This window comes from Strix aluco, chromosome 5 (genome assembly GCF_031877795.1).
Source record: "Strix aluco isolate bStrAlu1 chromosome 5, bStrAlu1.hap1, whole genome shotgun sequence".
NCBI lineage: Eukaryota > Metazoa > Chordata > Aves > Strigiformes > Strigidae > Strix > Strix aluco.
Genome location: NC_133935.1, coordinates 77,153,806 through 77,173,053, shown reverse-complemented (window position 1 = coordinate 77,173,053; position 19,248 = coordinate 77,153,806). Strand labels below are relative to the sequence as shown.

At 36.4% G+C, this 19,248-nt stretch overlaps 1 protein-coding gene across 3 annotated transcripts in view; it reads right to left on the bottom strand.

Annotated features, from left to right (window-relative positions):
- The window catches only part of CD36 (CD36 molecule (CD36 blood group)), a 37,027-nt gene extending 17,779 nt beyond the window's left edge, over nt 1-19,248 (bottom strand). The window contains exons 1-2 of one of the 3 annotated variants that reach the window (XM_074827908.1): nt 19,233-19,248; nt 7,570-7,805 (exon numbers count right to left, since the gene is read on the bottom strand). In XM_074827908.1, the coding sequence (XP_074684009.1) occupies nt 7,570-7,689 (120 nt within the window). In that variant the 5' untranslated portion in view covers nt 7,690-7,805; nt 19,233-19,248. Of the gene's footprint in view, nt 1-7,569; nt 7,806-11,628; nt 11,784-19,232 lie in introns of those variants that run through there. The other 2 variants (XM_074827906.1, XM_074827907.1) reach the window with 2 other exon arrangements.

The window sequence follows — 19,248 nt, the reverse complement described above, 5'->3', positions numbered from 1 at the left end:
GGTTTTGATAACATTTTATTAGGAAAGTTTTCCAGGTCTAGAGAATGAGGGCAAAATCTGCTATAAGGACAAGACAGGACATCATGAACCCTTCTAGAGTGACCAACAGTTTTATGTCTGTAGCACCCAATGTCTTCAGTCTTTGGGACTGTACAGTGAAAAGGAGTGTTTGAAGGTATGTTTCCTGTATTGACATGGGAATGCCTGCTTTTCCTGGTCTACATCAGGCCTCTTTCTATATGAGTTTCCCAAACCCCTGGGATAATGTAGTTTTTCCCCTTAGTGGTAAAAATTCTGAAAAGTTTTTTCAATAAGAAGAAAAATCTAGGCTGCCTGACTCCAAGCTCCAAAATGCTTATTTTAATAGAATGCTGCAATATTAATTAGTTAATTTGCACAGTTCATAGAGTTCCAGGAATAAAAAGGCTGGAATCCCTCCAGATAGCAAGAAAGACCTTTTAAATTATAAGTTGCTAGAGTTTGTTTCTAGCTTAAGTTTCTGCCTCTAGAGTTTGCTTAGCAGGCACCATCAAAAGAAAAAAAAAAAAAAAAAAAGAATACTGCCAATTAAGAACCACTGCAGTTAAAAATGAATATCATGTCTTGGAGAACGCATAACACAGGGCTCTGTCTCTGGATAGCCTGTTTGTATGGTGGAGTTGAAAATGCCGTGCTAGTGGTGTAAAGCACTGGGCTTGTTCTCTGAATATCTGCCATAATTTATGTGCATTTGTGTGAGAGGGGAAGGAAACCTTGTCGCAGCAAATGTGTTATCAGCTTGAGGTCTTGCACTCAGACGTACAGCTAAAATTCTCTTCAGCCTTGTTTTGCAAACCTCAGGAGGCCAAAACTCTATCACAGCTGTGATCCAGCATGGGGCAGACCATCTCCTTGATGAAGAGAGAAAAGCTTACATGATTTGGAAATCTCCTTTTCAGTTTCCACAGAGAATTGCTCAAAGGATCTGGGAGAAACAGGCTGATATAAAGAAAGGTGCAACTCAGTCTGCTCAGATTCTGTTTATGATCTGTACTCAGCAGGGTCCTGGGATGGGGGCAGATGCCAGGATTTGACCTCCTGCTTCTGTGTAACTGGGCTAGGAAAAGGGTTAAGGAATCCTGGCAGCTATATGGTCAAGAGGACAAAATAATCTCTCTAGAAGTCAAAAACACACAGGCACAGATGTGAATAGAGAAGTTTCAATCTTGTGACAGTAGATTTTAAAGTAGTGTTATTTACTTCTTAAAAGAAATTTTCCCCTCCATCCATTCCTCCCTCTCCTTATAAATCCTTTGCTAGGGTTTTTAATAGCACAGAATGATATGCTAACTCTTCTGCCACTGATAGGTTTGTTCAGAGTGTCTGAGCCATAGGATCTCTCCTCCCATCCTGGAGAGACACAGAAATAGTATTTCTGCTTTAGACATTTTGGGCACTTTGAAAAATATTTAGTCTGCAATGATCACATCTTATGACTTTATGTTGACTTGGAAGGATATAAGGAACATGCTTCCTCACAGCATTCTCCATGTAAGTGATCTTACTTTTTCCAAAGGGTGGATATTTCTCCTAATCCTCTCTCTACTGTTGCAGGGAAAGCTAAGAGTTTGCAGGACTTTATACTGGATTTTTAGTGCAACCAGGACAATTTTCCATATAAACTGAGGCTGTAGGCTATGTCATTAGCCTTTTCATGTGTTTTCTGTACTGCCTCTTACTGCACTTTACTATACTATGTACTTTCTTATCAATCTAAGCTAGAACAAATCTGCTGTCCACCTGAAGAGGTGCAGGGGCTCTCCTTTATTTTTTCATTCAAGAATAACCACTATGTCTATATTATACCCTTAGAAAATGCCAACAGAGGAAGATTACTTTGGGCATTGTACGAAAGAGGTCCCAGGGACCTGAGTACATGGGACAACCAGGTCCCAATGAGTTACTGTGTGGATTTGCAGCCCACCATTTACTCTGTGCTGATGCCATCGTGGACACTCTTGGGGTGGGTCAAGGGCACAGCTGATCCAACCCGACAGTGCTGCAGCCAAAGGGTCAAGCCAGCTTCCACAGCCACAGTACCTGATCCATGTGCCTCCCCCTTTCTTTATGCCAGCTCTCATTCCTCAGGGAGCTGTTTCTTCCTGTTGGACTGGAGGAAGATTATTTCCTTCTTTTTTTTTTTTTTTTTTTTTTTCTGAATTACCTTTCTACCAGTGAGCAACTTGGCTCAGAGGTGTGAGTAGGGGGAAGGATCAGATGAGAACCAGAGTTAAAACAAGGGAAGAAGGAGGACAAAGGAAGGAGGGAAAGGAAGGGAGCAAGACCATTATTTTCAGTGGCATTCAGCCATTATTGTTAATAACTTTTATCCCACAAAGGAGGTGTGTATGTCTCTGTCACATACTTCTGGTAAGGCCAGCCCTAAACATTACACCTCTCTATGGCTGCTCACTTGCATATTTCCCTGGTAGCACTGCCATGCTTTGTGATATTATGAAAGGTAAGGCAATTTTGGAAACTACTAATTTACTATTGATAATATGAAACAGTTCTCAACTCCCTAGTCAACCTACATCAGCTCTAATATCTTATGTAATATTTAACTATTGTTATCAAAAGTAGCTATACAATATGTAATTGCTACACAGCCAAGTTCATCCCATGACCAAATTGTGCAAGACTGAGTGAAATCAATGGGAACTTTAACGCCTTTGGTTTCTGACACAATTTTTCACCAACTTGTGGTGGGTCAACTGGCAATACATAAGTTCAAGAAATGCTGACCAGTCAGCAATAGAAGCTTGCTGTACTTTGTTGCATTATGCTAAATTTAGCCATAATGATTTCTGATGAAGAAATACAAAATGTAAGACAAAGTTGCTGTCTCGACAAAGGATCTGGCCACATGGACAAAAGATGCCATTTTCTGGGAACTGAGAGATGCCATGAATACTCTAAGCTGTAACAAAATTGTTACTGGTTTATCTCTCTGTGTTGTACGTGTTGGCCTGCATATGTAAGCCGAAGGAATCAATACAATTCTGTAAAATGTAATAAGTTAAATTCCAGGAAAGCAAACAATCTTCTTCCATTTTGCAGCTGAAAGTACAAATAGCCATTTATTACTTTTTAAGTGATGATTATTAGGTTATTATTAGCCTTTTTATTCTGGCCTTGTTGGATCAAAACTTTTAGTTCTTTTTCAATCCTTGATCATAAAAAATTATGGAAGCCAATCAAGTTTATCATAGATGGAATATGTGTGATTAGATCACTCACATTCTGCTGAGAACCAGCAATTGCTTTATCTTCATTAGTTTAGATTAAGAAGTGGCATATGAATCTCATGAACACAATTTTAAACTAAAGTGCTTCCTATGCCTCCAGTAGCTGAGGAGGTATAATCTGGCCAATCATAGTTAACAGATACGTAAAGAGACAGATGGCTAAACATAATAATAGCTAAAATTGATGGGTTTATTTCTAAAAAGAGCAGAGACTAACCCTGAGGACTCTACAGAAAGAGTGCAGCACTGAGGTATTGTGGCAAATCATACACCATGCTGTATTATCATTCATAAGGAATTCAATATATTAAATAACATTATGTGGCTTCTGTTAACTTCCTGAGCTCACACACTCAGGTAGAAAGCAAAAGCTCTTAGACGAGTGGTGATAAAGATTTTTCTGGCAAATGAATCAGCTACCAATGGGTTTGAGTGGTTAGACCTAACAGGGAAAAAAAAAAAAGCTGATCATCTGGAAAAAAAAAAAATTTATCATAACTGAAATGATGGGAATTTTGCCTAAATAAATAATATTGTTTTAAGGGAGGGAAAGGCAAAAAGTAGTAATAGGGCCATGTCAAAATATCTCCTTTCAACAGTGTCAGATGCAAGCTTTCTCATTTGTTGCTTTGAATTCATCTTTCCTTTTCATTTTTTCTAATGTTAGACATGATAATGTCTAATAATAATCATAACAGACATGATAATGTACAACCAAAATGTGTGAAGTCAGTTAAAAAGGTGTATTTTCGATAGCCTTTTTTTTAAAGAACTCTGAATCTTTCATGTTTCACTCCTAACTGTACCAAGGGCAGTTTTCTAAATCTGTACGACCTCCATGGAAAGCATCTCTCCACTCTGGATAGATTCAGTGTTTGGGGAAACTAGTATTTTTGCCCTTTGGTACTGAAATCAAAGGCACTTTTTTAGAGGGAACTCTCCTTTCCCTGAATAGTATCAGAGCTGAAATAGCTTAGCACTAATCTAGTTCAGTGGATCCATGCCAAGATGCTAGTGGTGGTGGTGTCGTTTTGAGTGTGCTCTTCAAGTGACAGTTTCTTTAGAGCCTCTAAAAAGATTCTGAAAATATATATAATGTAGAAATTCTTTAAAACCGTTTCCCCCACTGGAAGCAGGAGTGGAAAAGGCTTATCCAAAAAAGATCTGAGACACAGGTGAAGCAGTCTGGCATTAGGAAACATAGCAATGTGTTTTGTGTTGAAGCACAGATGTATGTCAATAAACTGGAACACATAAAGAGGTGACATCCTGGTGTTCCATGTTACATGGACTTTGGGTTGCTGAGAATAGCATCTGCCTGCCAGGAGATAACTGCCTGAACCCTGGGAGTCTCTGTCAAATTTCTAAGGGCAGCTGAGATTGTCTACACACTTGCAGATGCTTTCTCTTTGCTGCAACAGTATGCAGCCTTCCAGCAAAATGAGTCCTGCAGTGTTTACTCAGGTTAATCTGTCTATGACTGCAATAAAGGAGAAATGAGGCTGGTAGCGTTTGGTAAACTGCAAAGGTGTGTGGTTAAGGGAAGCATGCTCAGGCTTCTGCTGCTAGCAGAACAAGAACAGTAAAAACTATTGACTGCATTAGTTTTTGAAACTAAAGTTGTCCCTATTTACTGGGAGATGCTAAGAAGTTCAGCTGGACTAGCTTGAGAATAAATTGATAATAATGTGATTTGACCAAATCTTGAGAACAAGTTAAGTTATGAGAAATTGACTTCTTGTAGTATGAGGTGTCCTAAAACTATTCATTCAGGAGAAAAAAAAAAATATTCAACATTAGTTTCTCTAATCCAGCAATAACACTTTACAGCAATATTCACTTCCCCTAAAAATACAGATTTGATTTTACTGCATTTCTGTCAACTTGTGCAAAGAACTGGGATTTACTCTGAGATAGGATAGGCAGAGGAAAAACTAGGGGACATTTTTTCAAACTTTGGACTGTGCAGAATATAAGACATAATTTTGCTTATAATGGCGATAATTGAAACAGTCTTTCCTTTTCATTAAAAAGACATCATTTTGATATTTGTTTTCACCCAGTGGGCGAGGACCTAAGTACAGGCTTTTGCCCCATGTGACTCCAAATGGAAATATAAATGCTTACAGGCCATATCTGAGATAACATCTTGCTCATTAGTTTTTTTCCAGTCCTAGAGTCTCTGTTCTTGAGAAATTCCAAATGAAATTGTTATTGTAACTGATCCATTTATACCAAATGGTTCCTTAAAAAATGACTTTTCCAGAGTGAAAGATTTCAGAAAAAAAAGTATTTTCAGTATAATCTGCTCAGCAAGTCCATTTCCTTTGCAGTCAGCTCTATATTTATCCTAAAGAAAACTGCAATGAATAACAAATATTTGTTTTTCTTACTGGCCCTTTCATCAACACAGGTAAATCAGAATTAGTTAGATTCAAGACCCTCTTGAGCATCTGCTGAATTGATCATATATTTCAGCTGTTGTACCTTGGCATATCTTTTCTGAAAAGGAATTGTCTCAAGAGTCTCATGGTCTCACTGAATAGTCAGCATACTAAATAGAAAGAAAATAATCCAGTATGACTTGTGCTTAGGGAAAAAAAGTACCCATTTACTTAAAGCCTTTACAAATTTACTTTTATGTTTTATATGAATACTGGTTCAAATTTTCCTTTTTATATACATCAAACAAGCTGCCTTGAAATAGGTACAAGCATCTGAAACACAATCACAATGCAGAAAATTATAAAGAGGTTCAGGAAAAAATTACTCTGTCTAACACTTTACCACTAAGAACTCATGCAGGTATAATTTAATATGTAGACTTTTGCAAACCATGTTGTATAGCTGGTCCATTATTATAAGTAAACAGATGAACATTAACAATAACATTGCTAATAGGTGTAATTTGCTTTGGAAATTCTTAATGGCATAAGACAACACTCTGAATTAACTCAAAATAAATATTTAATGTAAGGAGATACACAGTTTTAAAATTATGTGCTTTCTAAAAAACCTACCATTTCCTCAATATGTCAGTCAATATAAATTATTTGCAAATATAGTAAGTATGACTTTTTTGAAAAATGTTGCAAGGTGGGTGAGACATTATCTTGTGAGAATTACATTTTATTGTCTATAAATTTGAAAATTTCATAAAAAATACAATAATTGAAAAATTGATCTACAGTTAAGTTTTCACTGAGTTTGCTGACAAAATTAAAATGTTGTTTAGAAGCCATTTTAATCAATTTTTTAAAAAGTGATGCTAGATTCTAGGCAGAGCCTCAACAAACACTTTAACATTTCCTGACAGTTCATATATCCACCTCCTCAACTGACTTCAGTACCTGTTAAGGGCAGTCTTCCAGAAGAGTAAGTATCTCCAAGATCTCCACAGTCTTCAGCGTCACAGCAGACCATTAGGAGGACTAACCATCAGCCAAAGACCTTAAGGTTTTATAGATTTTTAGTGTAGGAGAGCCCACCTTGGCTGCAGTGTCTTCATGGTGGACAACCCAGTCCTTCCATGGCCTTTCACTCCAGATTACTCCATGGTTTAGACCCTCAGTTATACACACTTCTCACCAAAGATTTAACAAATTAATTTTTCATTTTTCTTTAAAGGCAAAACTAGATTTTAAAGACATAAAATCATCTAAGAAAAAACAGAAGAAAATTTGTCTCTGCCAGGTCTACAGAACTTTACTTCAATTACTCTTCACACTCCTTGAATCAAGGAGATGTATATGATCAGATCCTGCAGTCTTCTGGAGCACATTGATTTGGATCATATTGTCACAGAATGTGAGTTGAATGCGCATAAATATGGGATTAGATTCTGCATCAGAAGTTTGTTTAGATTATTTACAGTACATAAATATAAGTGCATGGAGTGAATACCAAAATAAGAAATGTAGAAAAATAAATAAGTGGATCATCATGGGGGAAAACTAAAGAAACTAGAAACAATCATAATTAAAATAAAAATAAAAAAGCTTACTTCTAAATTACATTACTGAAAACACATCTTGAGAACAAGATTTTGGCTTCTCATGTGAAGCATGAGAGAGTAAGCAAGTAAACATGGCAATATAATTACTATATTAAAAAAATATTGCTGCAGCATTTATTCCCAGGGAAGTTTGGATTTCATATATTACAAAAACTAGGTTTAATAAAGAAAAAAAAGGAAAAAAGCAGAAATAGAACACAAGATTTAGAAATAATGTCTACTCAATAACCAAAAAACATATAAACCGAAAAAAAGAAAAATTTGTACCTTTTTTATTGCTTTGCCTATAAGGTTATCTCCAACTGGGATCAGAACTCCTCCAAAGATAGCCAGCACAGCACCAATGATGGCCCCAGTGAGAAGCCCACAGTTTCTGTTACAGCCCATTCTTCTCCTTTGTCAGAGTGCAGGCAAACAATGTAAAAATATCCTTGCTGTAGGCTTGATGGTTTTTTCTCACTTCTTGGTCCCAATAGACTCACTGATCTTCCTGAGAGAAGCTGCTAATATAAGGAGAGAGTGAACAAAAATCACATTCCAAAGCTCAAAGTACAAAGTGCATGAGGTGAAGCAACTAGAAAGATAACATTTCAAAAACAGCCAGACAGTGGCAGACAGTGCCAAAAAAAAAAAAAAAAAGAAAAAAAAATTTCATGTACTTTTGGCAAGCTAGTCACTTGTTACCTGTCACTATCTTTTTTTACTCCAGTTCTCTAAAACACGGATAAGTTCTTTCATTATTTTTTTTTTTGGCTCTGTTGCATTAGGGCAAACTGACATTATTATTCAGCTGACACTCTTTCTGAGGCAAGCACCTTCTCTAAAATCAATCTGTGCCAAAGGAGCAGTCTACAGCCCTCTGATTTTATCACATCCTGCAATGTCCATGGGTCCCACTTCAGTCAAAACCAGGAGTTTACACTACTAGTGTGAGCTACCCAGGTTGTTTCTGCATTATGTCAGTAAGGAAGTCCTCAAGGTCCATCAGCACCTCGGTGGAAATGGTGGCCTCTAAGAGGAGGTACCTACAAGAAGCCTGTCTTGCCAGATCTCTGTCAGTCCACAGTCTACTACTGAAGGAATAAAACTTTGTTTCAGCAACTTCATGACAAAGGCATGACTGGATTTTCCTTTTAGAGCTGCATTCTTACCTGGCCCCTAGTGATAGGTGTTGTAAAGAAAATCAGAATTATACCAGTGCTGAGATATATGGCAAAACATATTTCCAGTGATGTTTTTTCCTATTCTTTACTATTTATGAATAACTGAGACAAAGAGCTTCCCAATTTGCAATTTATTCTTACTTGGGAATTAATCACATCCACAGAATTTACAAGTTTGTTATTTGCTTTAGACCTTCAGCTAACAGAAAATCTGCTGTTTTCTATTTTAGATGTCATCGTCCATATCCTTTTTATACTTACCAATTTCTGTTTGTTAACATGTAATGATCTCCAAATCAATTTTAAAGCAGGTATTAGTTGCAGAGTTAATTACACATTCAGGCCAAACACAGAGAGCAAAGGTAAACAGAAAGATGGAGTGGAAGAACAACTCAACCTGAATTCCCAGTTTGCTCATGAGGATTAAAGGGCTAAAAAATCTTCATGGATTTCTAAATAGTAAAGCAGGTGTAGGAATAACATGTGTTTTATTTTCATAAATTCAGTTATGAGCTCCTTTTATTCAAAAAAGTACACATACAGCATGCACTGACATATAAGGTGCCATGGTCAGCAGACGATTGATGTGTCCTCCCATGCCCTACCAAACTCACAATTGTATCATGTCTGTAACCTGAGCCCAGACTGCCTCTTCTATCTCCATTAGAAACCCACCTTTTTCCTGCTCTTGCACTAGCAGCAGTTTATGTCTCCCTTGCCATTAACAATGACTATTTCTGCACATCTGAGCTTGTTTGGTATTTTAGTCATTTCTCCTTGGATAGTTGCAAGCAGAATGACCAAAAGACTAGTTGCAATCTCAGAAAAATACCCTTCCTATAAAAGTCAGCCAGTCTATCCACCAGCCACTTGGTCATTCCTTGTGGTTCTCACATCAAAACTTTACCCTTTGATTGCTTTACCTGCGCATATAAGGGGCCAAGAAAGAAACCAGATTTGGCTAATGGTTTTGACTTTCACTAGAGACTAAGAGTCTCTTTACAGCTCTAAACTTGGCTTTTCTGCTGGAGGAGATACACCTTACTTGAACCTCAGGTTTACTTAGTGGCTCTCCTCTCTACCAGAGGTTACTTTGTGCCTTTTTACAAAACAGCAATAGAAACTCAGAGGGGTAACATTAAGAAAAAAATCAATTTTCCCAAACTTTCCATGCAACTTGTTGCACTTTTCACAAAGATAACTAAAAGATGACTTGACTGAATTATAAAACCACCAAGTTATTAAAGGCTCTTTGATATAGTGGATGGATGCATAATGTGGCTAATGGCAAACTTCAAAGAAAACTCAAGTTAGAATTTCATTGGACCTGAAGAACTTTTAAGTGAAAGTCACTAGGACAAATTCTCATATCTTTGTAGATATGTTCAGAGCAGTATCTTTAATGTGGCAAAAGCAGAACTGTGATATGGCTGTGCAACTCATTGGATAAATTGTGCAGGGATTTAAAAATCTGACTGCTGTTACACATTGTAGCAAATCTAAGGAGAAGCAGAAATTCTCAATGCAATCAAATTCTGAAAAGTACATATTTCAAGTTGATTTTTTTTCTTAATGCTATCCATTCCAGCAGATTTTTTTTAAAAGTGTGGAAATACACGTTTTAAAATTTAAAATTGATATTATCTCTTCCGTAAGTGTTTAAAGAGGGCTTTTAGATATTGTCAGACTTTTTTTCTTGGCTTACATACTGGTTTTTCAAATTCAACAGAAATACACCTTCCACTGAAATACATATCCATCTAAGTTTCTACAAGCTGTTCCAATGGATTTATTTTGTGTTAGGCAGTCTAGGTGACCTCTCATGAGCACTAGCAATAAACAGCTAGAAAGCAACTAGCTGGTAATAACTTGTGTCTATTCCACGCTTTTACAAATTGTAAAATATTCACCCTTCTCCCACCAAGCACAATGCAATAGAAGTCTAGACATAACTCAATTTATGCAATTCAAATTATACATTACACAACTGCAATGAAGAGCACTCACAACATAACACTCAATTTCACATAGAAGTCAACAAGCTATTCTCATCTACCACAACTGAATGTAAAATATGAAGATTAAAGTAAAAATTTCCAATAAGAATGCAGTTGCATCTGGGACTTCACATTCACACCAGAATTATTTACCTTAAGCAGAATAGAAAGTACCATAACAAAATTAGATATTGTCTATGACACTGCAGTATCATTTAAACTTAGATTTGACTACAGGATTAATAAGAATATTCACCCCATTCTACAGTGCTGGGTATGTACTTTTTAATATTGTTTCAAATGTCCTTAATAGAATATTCACAATGGAAATGGTCCATTGAAATCTCTGAAAAGACAATTTATAAGCAACTGAATAGGAGGAAAAATGCAAAATATTATTAGATTTTTTCTTCCCTTCTTAACTTATACTTCTGTACATGTCAGTTTAAAGCAAGCCCTTATAAAAATAAGAAAATATTATCTATATTTTCTTAATGACTTCTCCAGGTCTAATAGTAATTTTTAAACATTACTTGGCATGGCATTTCTTAAATTCTGACAGAGAATCACATTTATTGCCTCAAATGAGAGTAACTACATGGGGAAGAAGCAGTGTACATAGTGAAAATTAAAATGGATTTTGAAAATTCCTATTAAGAGTTTCAACCCAGAAACATGGTGTTACTTTAAACATAATTCCAGTTTCTCCAAGGTCAAATGGTGGGATTAAAAATCCTGAAGTTATTAACAGATACATTTGCAGGGAAGAGGTCATTTCTGTCTGTTTTTTTTAATCTTTGGCATACATTGACATTATAGTTTTGAGCTTTTAATCTCCAATAGTAAATGCTACAAATATCACTTTAAAAAGAAGCATTTCTTATAAAGTCACATGACTCCAGACCTGTAGTTTCAAGAATCTTAAATATCAAAAGACAGAATGCAATTGGGAAAGCCAGCAATACTGAGCATAAAATACCATTGCTAACATAGTAACGAACCATTTCACTAATACATGTAAAATTTCAGTTTCTCACAAACAGCTTTGCAAAATCCTGTCATTTTATTTTAAATTACAAATATTTTCAATAGCTTTCCACCAACTGATTTTAAAAGTATTTTCAAGGAAAACCCTCTGATTTTAATTGTTGTATCATATGACTCACCTTGAATAAGAGCAACTGACTTTTCAGCTGAACATACAAGTACTTAACACATTACTTGTATCAAGTTATGAGAAGACAAGCAGCTAAATCTCCCCACCAAGCGCATAGCCTCTAAACTCCAAGGGAGTGTTTATATATTCCAGGAGACGTCAGTTCCCTCTATCTTTTTGCCAGAAGAAAAAGTTAAGTTGTATTGGTGCTGGGGGGTGTTATTTTTGCAGTCTGACTAAAAGCCACTACCTACATCTCGTGGTAATATACTTAGCAGCTGCAATCTTTGTGAAATTTTGATCCAAGTGAGTCAAAGGTCAAGGAGACAAAAGGGTAACTTACTTGGTTCCTGGTCACTTCTCTAATATCCATTTGCTTTAAAACTGCTCATAATAGCAAATCATGACTAACCAGCTCCTGACAGCTTCTTTGAGATACAGAATATTTTCAAATATTCTTTGCTATATAGCATGCTCTGCTGTATAAATAAAGCCCTACCACCACAGTCATTCTCTGTCAAAATACAGACTAAACACCTTTACAGCATAATCATCGTGATAGTATATTTTCAAGTAATAAAAATCAGGAAATGTCAGAATATTTTTAAAAGGGATTTTTTTTTTCACAGTTTGGATTACAACATTTCCTCACAAAGTGCTAAGGTTCTTCCTCTTACTGCAAGTTCAACATCATCCCAGAAGCTTCTTTTCCTTAATCTAAAAATCAGCTATTTTTACACCAACATCTGTGTAGATCAAGGCGTCACCCCAGCACAATGTCTACTAATAATTAACAATAATTAGTTTGGTGAGCTTTGGCACAAATATTTTTTAAATACCTCCTCATCCCAGGTGATTTAATGGAATGGATTGTTTTAAAAAATTCTTCTGGCAGCAGCAAGAGGAAGTGGTTTATGATTGGCTTATTTAGTTATAAGAGAGAAAATATTCCTAAAAATAGATTCTTAGGTCCAGACTTTCAGGGTATAGCACTGAATAGTGTGTGATCCACATGCTGTGTATTTTATTTACTGTTCTGTTTTTGATATTGCACTAATTGAAAGTTAAGCTTTTGTGGAAGAAGGTCATTTCTTCTAATATACTTCTACAAAGTAAATCTAAGATGAATGAAGATTAATGAATATGAGGTTTTATCTCCTAATAGTGAAAGCAAGAGTGAAAGTGAGCCTGGTCCTTTGAAAGCAACCTGCAGGAGAGTCTTTGCACAAGGCTCGCTGCCAGAGAAATTTGGTGACCCTGGCTAACTCCACTTTCACATACTTGAGAAGTGGAATAAATTTGCTTTCCTCTATTCTCTAATTAAAGAGTGGAATTTAACTGCTGAAAGAAGGAGTCCACACTATGGTTCACATGCACTACTTTTATGAATGTGATCATTAATTATTTCTATTGGACATCTCCTCGTATGATGGTCTCTTGAGGATGCTCTTGTTCAGGATCCCCCATCTTTCCTCCCAGGCTGCACTGCCTTCTTCCCTGCTGATTTGTCACTTCTAAGAGGAAGTAATTCCAGTTACTCACACCTGCCCATGGAGATGTTCCCTACCATCATCATCTTCTCCATTTGCAATGTATGGGATTCAGTGTGCACCATTTGTAAGGGAGGAAAATATCTACTGCTCTCTTTTTGTTGAAATCCTAAAGGCACTAACACAGAAGTAATGAAGCTCAGTTTTCAACATATATATGCTGAGTTGTATCAGCTAATTTTTTGATTTATGATATCCTATTATTGTCCTATATAAGCAAAATCTCTTCTAGCAGACAGTGCTTGGCAGTGAAATGAGGACTGCCAGGTTCAGCTGCAGAAACCAGCTAAAAGGATTTGAAGCTAAGAGAAAATCTGTGCACTTTTGGATATCAGATATATCTGTTTCTTAAAAACAAACAAACCAAACCAAACCATAAGTACTTAATGGTCCTTCTGTGTTCTCTGGCTTCATATCAGAGTTCAGAGGTTATAGGGGAGAAAATACAGACACACACAACAACAGATCAATGACAGAAAAAGAAAAATATATGTACTTCATTGGAGTCTTCAGTGATGTGACAACAGACAAACTACCCCATGAGGAGAAACTGCCAAGAAAGAGAAATAGTGTAAATGACACTCACATGCTTGATGAAGACACAGAAAACCACAGGAAGCAGAAAAAGACAAAAGCAGTTAACTCCAAATGAAGTCCACCCACATTTCCTGGAATAAAAACATACTACTGACAAGAAAATGTAGAAAAGATGACTGATTCCTGGCTTTTCTAGACATCTCATAGCAGGGCCTTTTGGAAATCACTTTCCTTGAGGTGCTTTCTAAATACAAAGGGAGCAAATGAGCAGAGTTATCATCTTTCTATATGCCCCGAGATTCCTAAACACTCAATACCTCCCCTTTTTTTTTAATGCTAAGATCCCTTCCATCAGAGGATGACATACCTTTATAGTACATATAATTTAAATTTTGACGATGCCCACATAAATGCTCCCACATTCCTGTGGGAATTCTCTGATGTATACTACAGCACAGCATGATTTTATATTGCCATGTTTCCACAGTCATGGCACTCACAGAGATTTTCTACACCTGCCTATTATGAAACTTGTAAAAACTAATCTTAACATTAATTCCTTGTCAGATGTGGGGATGTTAGCAGACGTTAGCTGAGGTCAACAATTAAATTAGAAAACTCCAGGAAACTCCTGTCTATACTTTTGCACCGTCTGAATTTTTCAGAGGACACCAAGTTTTAAAAAACAAAAAAATACTTCTAGTTGTTTAAGCTTTAAAAAAACACCCCACCTTCTAGTTGTTAGGTAAAGTGCCAAGCCTTGGGGCTGAAGATGAGGTTAATGTTCTCATCATTCAAAACATGATTTTCTATAATCTCTTGGGTACTCTTCCTATTTTGAAATAAAGGTGTGAGGAATTATGTTTACCTCCTTTCTATGGTAAGTAAAAGCACAGATTCATTGTTTATCTCTCTGGCTTATTGTATTAGCATCATCTTATGTGGCTTCTACACTTCCTACCCAAAATCCTGTTGCCACCACTCAGTTGTCCTCTGACTATATACTACATAGGGACAACTCAGTTGTCCTCTGACAATAACTACACAGTTATTAAGTCCCACAAGAAGAGTTGTATCTTGCTCAGTAGTGAAAGATTTAAAGCATTTAAAAACCCACAAAAAATAAGAACATGTGGCTCCTGTCCCCAAATATACTCTTTCTGATTCAACACATGCATGTTCATTCATGTGCACTTAGTTTTACTGAGGAGGAGTAAGATGAATCATCTACAGAGAAAATGTGCAATATGTCACCAGCTGGATGAGACTTCTGGCCCTCCACATGTATTGGAGATACTAGGAGGTGTTGCTTTATAGGGAATGATGTTTTGTATTCATGAAAAGTTTGATTTCCTATGGAAATTAAAACCTTCCATGTATCATGTCATCACATAATATATAAGAAGTAGCACAGGAGCTACCCACCCAGACCAGCCTCAACAATTCACTTCTATTGCATCAGAGCCTCCCCTAGAGTGAACATGGCCTGTCTTCAAGTACTGCCTATAAAGAACTTGAATATATAACACTCAAATTACAAAAATAATAAGAGAGAAATAATATTTTTTTCCTAACTTATATGTTCACTGTCTTTGTCTCAGCTACTTTTACTGCTATTTTGTACCAACTCATTTTCCAGAAGCCACAGGATAGAACAGAGTTAAACGGCAGAGGTAGTCACCTCACTTTAAAAGAAGGAAGTATCAAGATATATTGGTTATTTCAGTTTTGCTTTTAATATCTTATCTCTAACAACCTAAATGAAAAGAAAGACATAGTTTCATAAGAGTAATTATTTTCTTGTTTAAAGTTAATTACAAATATTTGTAATAACTTTAACCAGGTAAAAGTAGGCATATGGACTAAGGAAGATGAATTGGTTTCCTCTACTCTCAATGGAGAAGTATGGGCACATCTACAGACTCATCCCATCTACCCTAAATGTTTATCTTCACCAAGGATGTATCATATCCTCTGGAGTTACTGATGTCTCTCCTTTAACAGCAGAGAATCTAAACGACTGACTTAAATTACACATCTAGCTTTTAGAAAGTTAATGTTAGAACAATTTACTCCAACTCCCCAAAAAGATCTTTCTGTTACTCCCCTCATCAGTGCACCACACCAACAATACCAGGACAGCTATGCAAGATTCTGGTAAGTGCAAGCAAGTTGTGAAGCAAGAAGAAAATGCAATGAGAAAACTTCAAAATATTTACCACCTGACATTAATGGAAAGTTTGGTCAAAGATTGCAGATCTGGTGTAGCATTTGTTTTCTCATCTCACATCACAGACTTTTACTGCAGATGTGTTGGCCTTCAAGGCTTTCCAGTGTATGCCCAGAGGCATTCTCCAACCACTTATATCAAGCAGTCTTCAGCCCCCTGAAAAAAGATCCTCCCAAACATGCATTAATAGCTAATTTCTCATCACAAGAGCTTGGAAGACTCATTCCAAACTGCTGTGTAGCTCCTTCATTACCCACTAAAGACTCCCAGCTATGGTTTTCCCAGCTCTGTGAAGCGTTAGGACTTAAGATGCTGTCCCTTGTGATTCTCAATGTGTTCTGATGATACGGAAAACATCCTAAAATACCTTTGGCTCAAGCCAATTTGGCAGCAGTACAGTGGAAACAGCGTGATATATTTGGCTCCTGCGAGTGATGAGTTTCTCTGTCAAACTGTAACTAGGTTGTTTAAGGGAAAAATGGGTGATGGAAGACCCAGCAGCTGCTTTGGTTCATTTTTTCCCTGGAAATATTGATTCTGAGCTCTTCTTCTCTGACTGTGGCATGCTGCCTTTTCCTCAAAAGCACTTTTAAATTTTATTTTCAAGTGATTTTAGCAGGGGAATCAGGTGAAGAAAGCACAAGAGAGGCAGGAATAGAGCACACTCATTCTTCCACTCCTGTGGGTTCATGTGAGGGTCACTCAGAACATACATACGAAGGAACTTCACAGAACTGAACCCAATACAGAGACTGTAATATAACAACAGGCTTCTGGGTGAGTCTGAAGCAGCAAAGAGCTATAAAAATTTGTTACCTAAAGGGCTGGGTCAGTCTATTAATGCTAGAGACATTTCTCGCTGTAACATAAAGATGGCACAGAGATGAGACTCCAATGGTAGGAGAGAAAAATTTTGAAAGCAGATGTCTTTTGAAAGTCAAGAGAAATGTAATAAATCTTGTGCCTACTTGGATATATTCCACTTCTTGCAAAACTCTTCTCCTTGGCTCAGAAGTCATGGAATAATGGAGTAATTCAAAACTCCTTCACTGGTGCAATACCTGGTTGAGAAATAGTCACCATAATGAATCATCCCAGACAATGGCAGTGGCTTTGATGAATGACTGGGTAGTCCTTATGTTAGCTTTTGCCTACCAGCCACACCATAATTTTGTCTGTGTAATAATTAAGATGAACATACGTACACGGGATTTTTCCAGTTAATGAAGAAGTAAGTTTAAGGTCAACTTTTTGGTGACTTCTCATGAGCTGAAGACCTGTCAAATAATTGACACCCTTTTCTTTCAGTTCACATGTTCCAGACCTGGAGACCTGGAGACATGTCCTTGGTCTGACCTTCCCTGGGACTTCAGTTCAGCCTCACAAGTTATTAAAGCCAAACTATGAGTCTACTGCCAGAAGAAAACCCTGCTCTTCATCAGGCCAGCATAAGAAAGGTTTTCTTAACCAACCCCATGTCCTGGGACAGTTTCCAAGCCCCAATTTGAGAATCAGAATCAGTGGTTGGGATAGTACCAGGGGATCCAGGCTTCTATCAGAGAGATGTACATTTTCTACCAAAAGAAAGAGTGACATAGAAAATCATCTGGAGAATTAATACAGGCCAAAGCCCTTCCCAATTAAGCTTTCTTCCTTGAGGGGAAATCTCAGAGACTACAGCAGTGGCAGCACAGAGCTATTGGAAACACTCTCAGCAAAGCAGATTTTCCCCTCCAGCTGGCAGTGGAGGTACAGACTGTGCAGGTCTTGCCTACCAGTCTGAGTGAGGAAGCAATACTCAGACACTTTTAAGAAAATGTGTGCAGACTACTGTGGAATTTTTCACTTTTTATAGTCTTTCCCTATGGATCTGGTGAGCTAGGATTTATTTAAACTACTTTATTATACAGCAACTTTATTATACAAATTTTCTTATACCAAAGGATGCTTTTTCTCTTCTTTATTCTAAGTGCTAATGTGCTACCTTTGTGTGTATGACAAAAAAGTATTTTTTCCTTTTTTCATATTTTTCTTGAGAAGATATTTAATTAGTACAATGAAAGTATAAAACATAGATCACACACACAAAGAAAAAACAGAACTGAAAAATAAAATCACCCTTTCCACAAAAGATACCTTGGAAGCAGCTGAAGATCTAAAGAGTTAAGGAAAATTTGTGTAGTGTTATTGTGTATTAAGAAACATTGACTATGAAGAACAGAGCAGTAGAAAAAGTAGTAACAGTGACTTCTGTGCACTAGCAGTGAATGAAGAAGGCAACTAATAGATACCCTGAACTTCTCAGATCGTGTAATTTTCTGATGCTAAGATATGACATTATTCTTTCAGATGAGACCATGTTACAGAAATATGCATATAACTATCAGTTGCACAAAAAGTAGTTTCAAAATATAATAATTTAACTGAAACATTTCTGATCATTTTCCTGGTTGTACCAATTATAGAAATGCTTCTGAAGTCTCACTGGAGGACAGAAAAAAATCCCCCAAACTAGACAACTACAGACTACATATTTTTTATGAATAGGACATCTTTGTCAAGTAAAAAAAAAATAAATCATGGAGTCAATATCATAGTTATTGTATCAATTGTTAAAAGAGAATGAGGTCACTAAAATAGCACAAGTTATTAGTGTTTATATGACTATCCTGTATTTATTGAGTTGATCTCTGGACTTCCATATCAAAATTAATTTATGTTACATCAGCATCTTTACTGGACATGAATTATAATTTTAAATCTACAGAGAAATGCACATAGATGCCATTTCCTGTAATTAATAATTACTACAGTATTTTCAGATGTTCATTATAATACACTTATAAAACATATGTATTTTATGATCAGCCATACACTTGATATTTCTCTTCATTCGTATTATAATAAATGTATATAATCCTTTATATAACAGATTTTTATATATAAGATGATTCACAGACAAATTAATATATACACTTGTTACAGTTTAAAATAAATACATTAATTTTTAGTTGTAATGTACAGTGAAATATTGGCAATAAAATATTATCAAGATAATATGCAAGTGAAATAGTTTGATCAGTATAATTACTCTTTCCAAATTTTAGTTAATGGTCTCAGAGTTATAAACAGTCAAGAAATAGAGGCTGAATAGCATCTGTTTTTTGCTTTTAGCAATTCTAGCATGTAAGAGCATTTTGCTAGCTATAGGATGCAATAGTATGCTCACAAGAAATGAATACAACGTCCAACTGTGTGCTGAGAAACTTCATTTAGTCCAGGAGCAGGGTCACATACCTGAATAGAGGGAGAG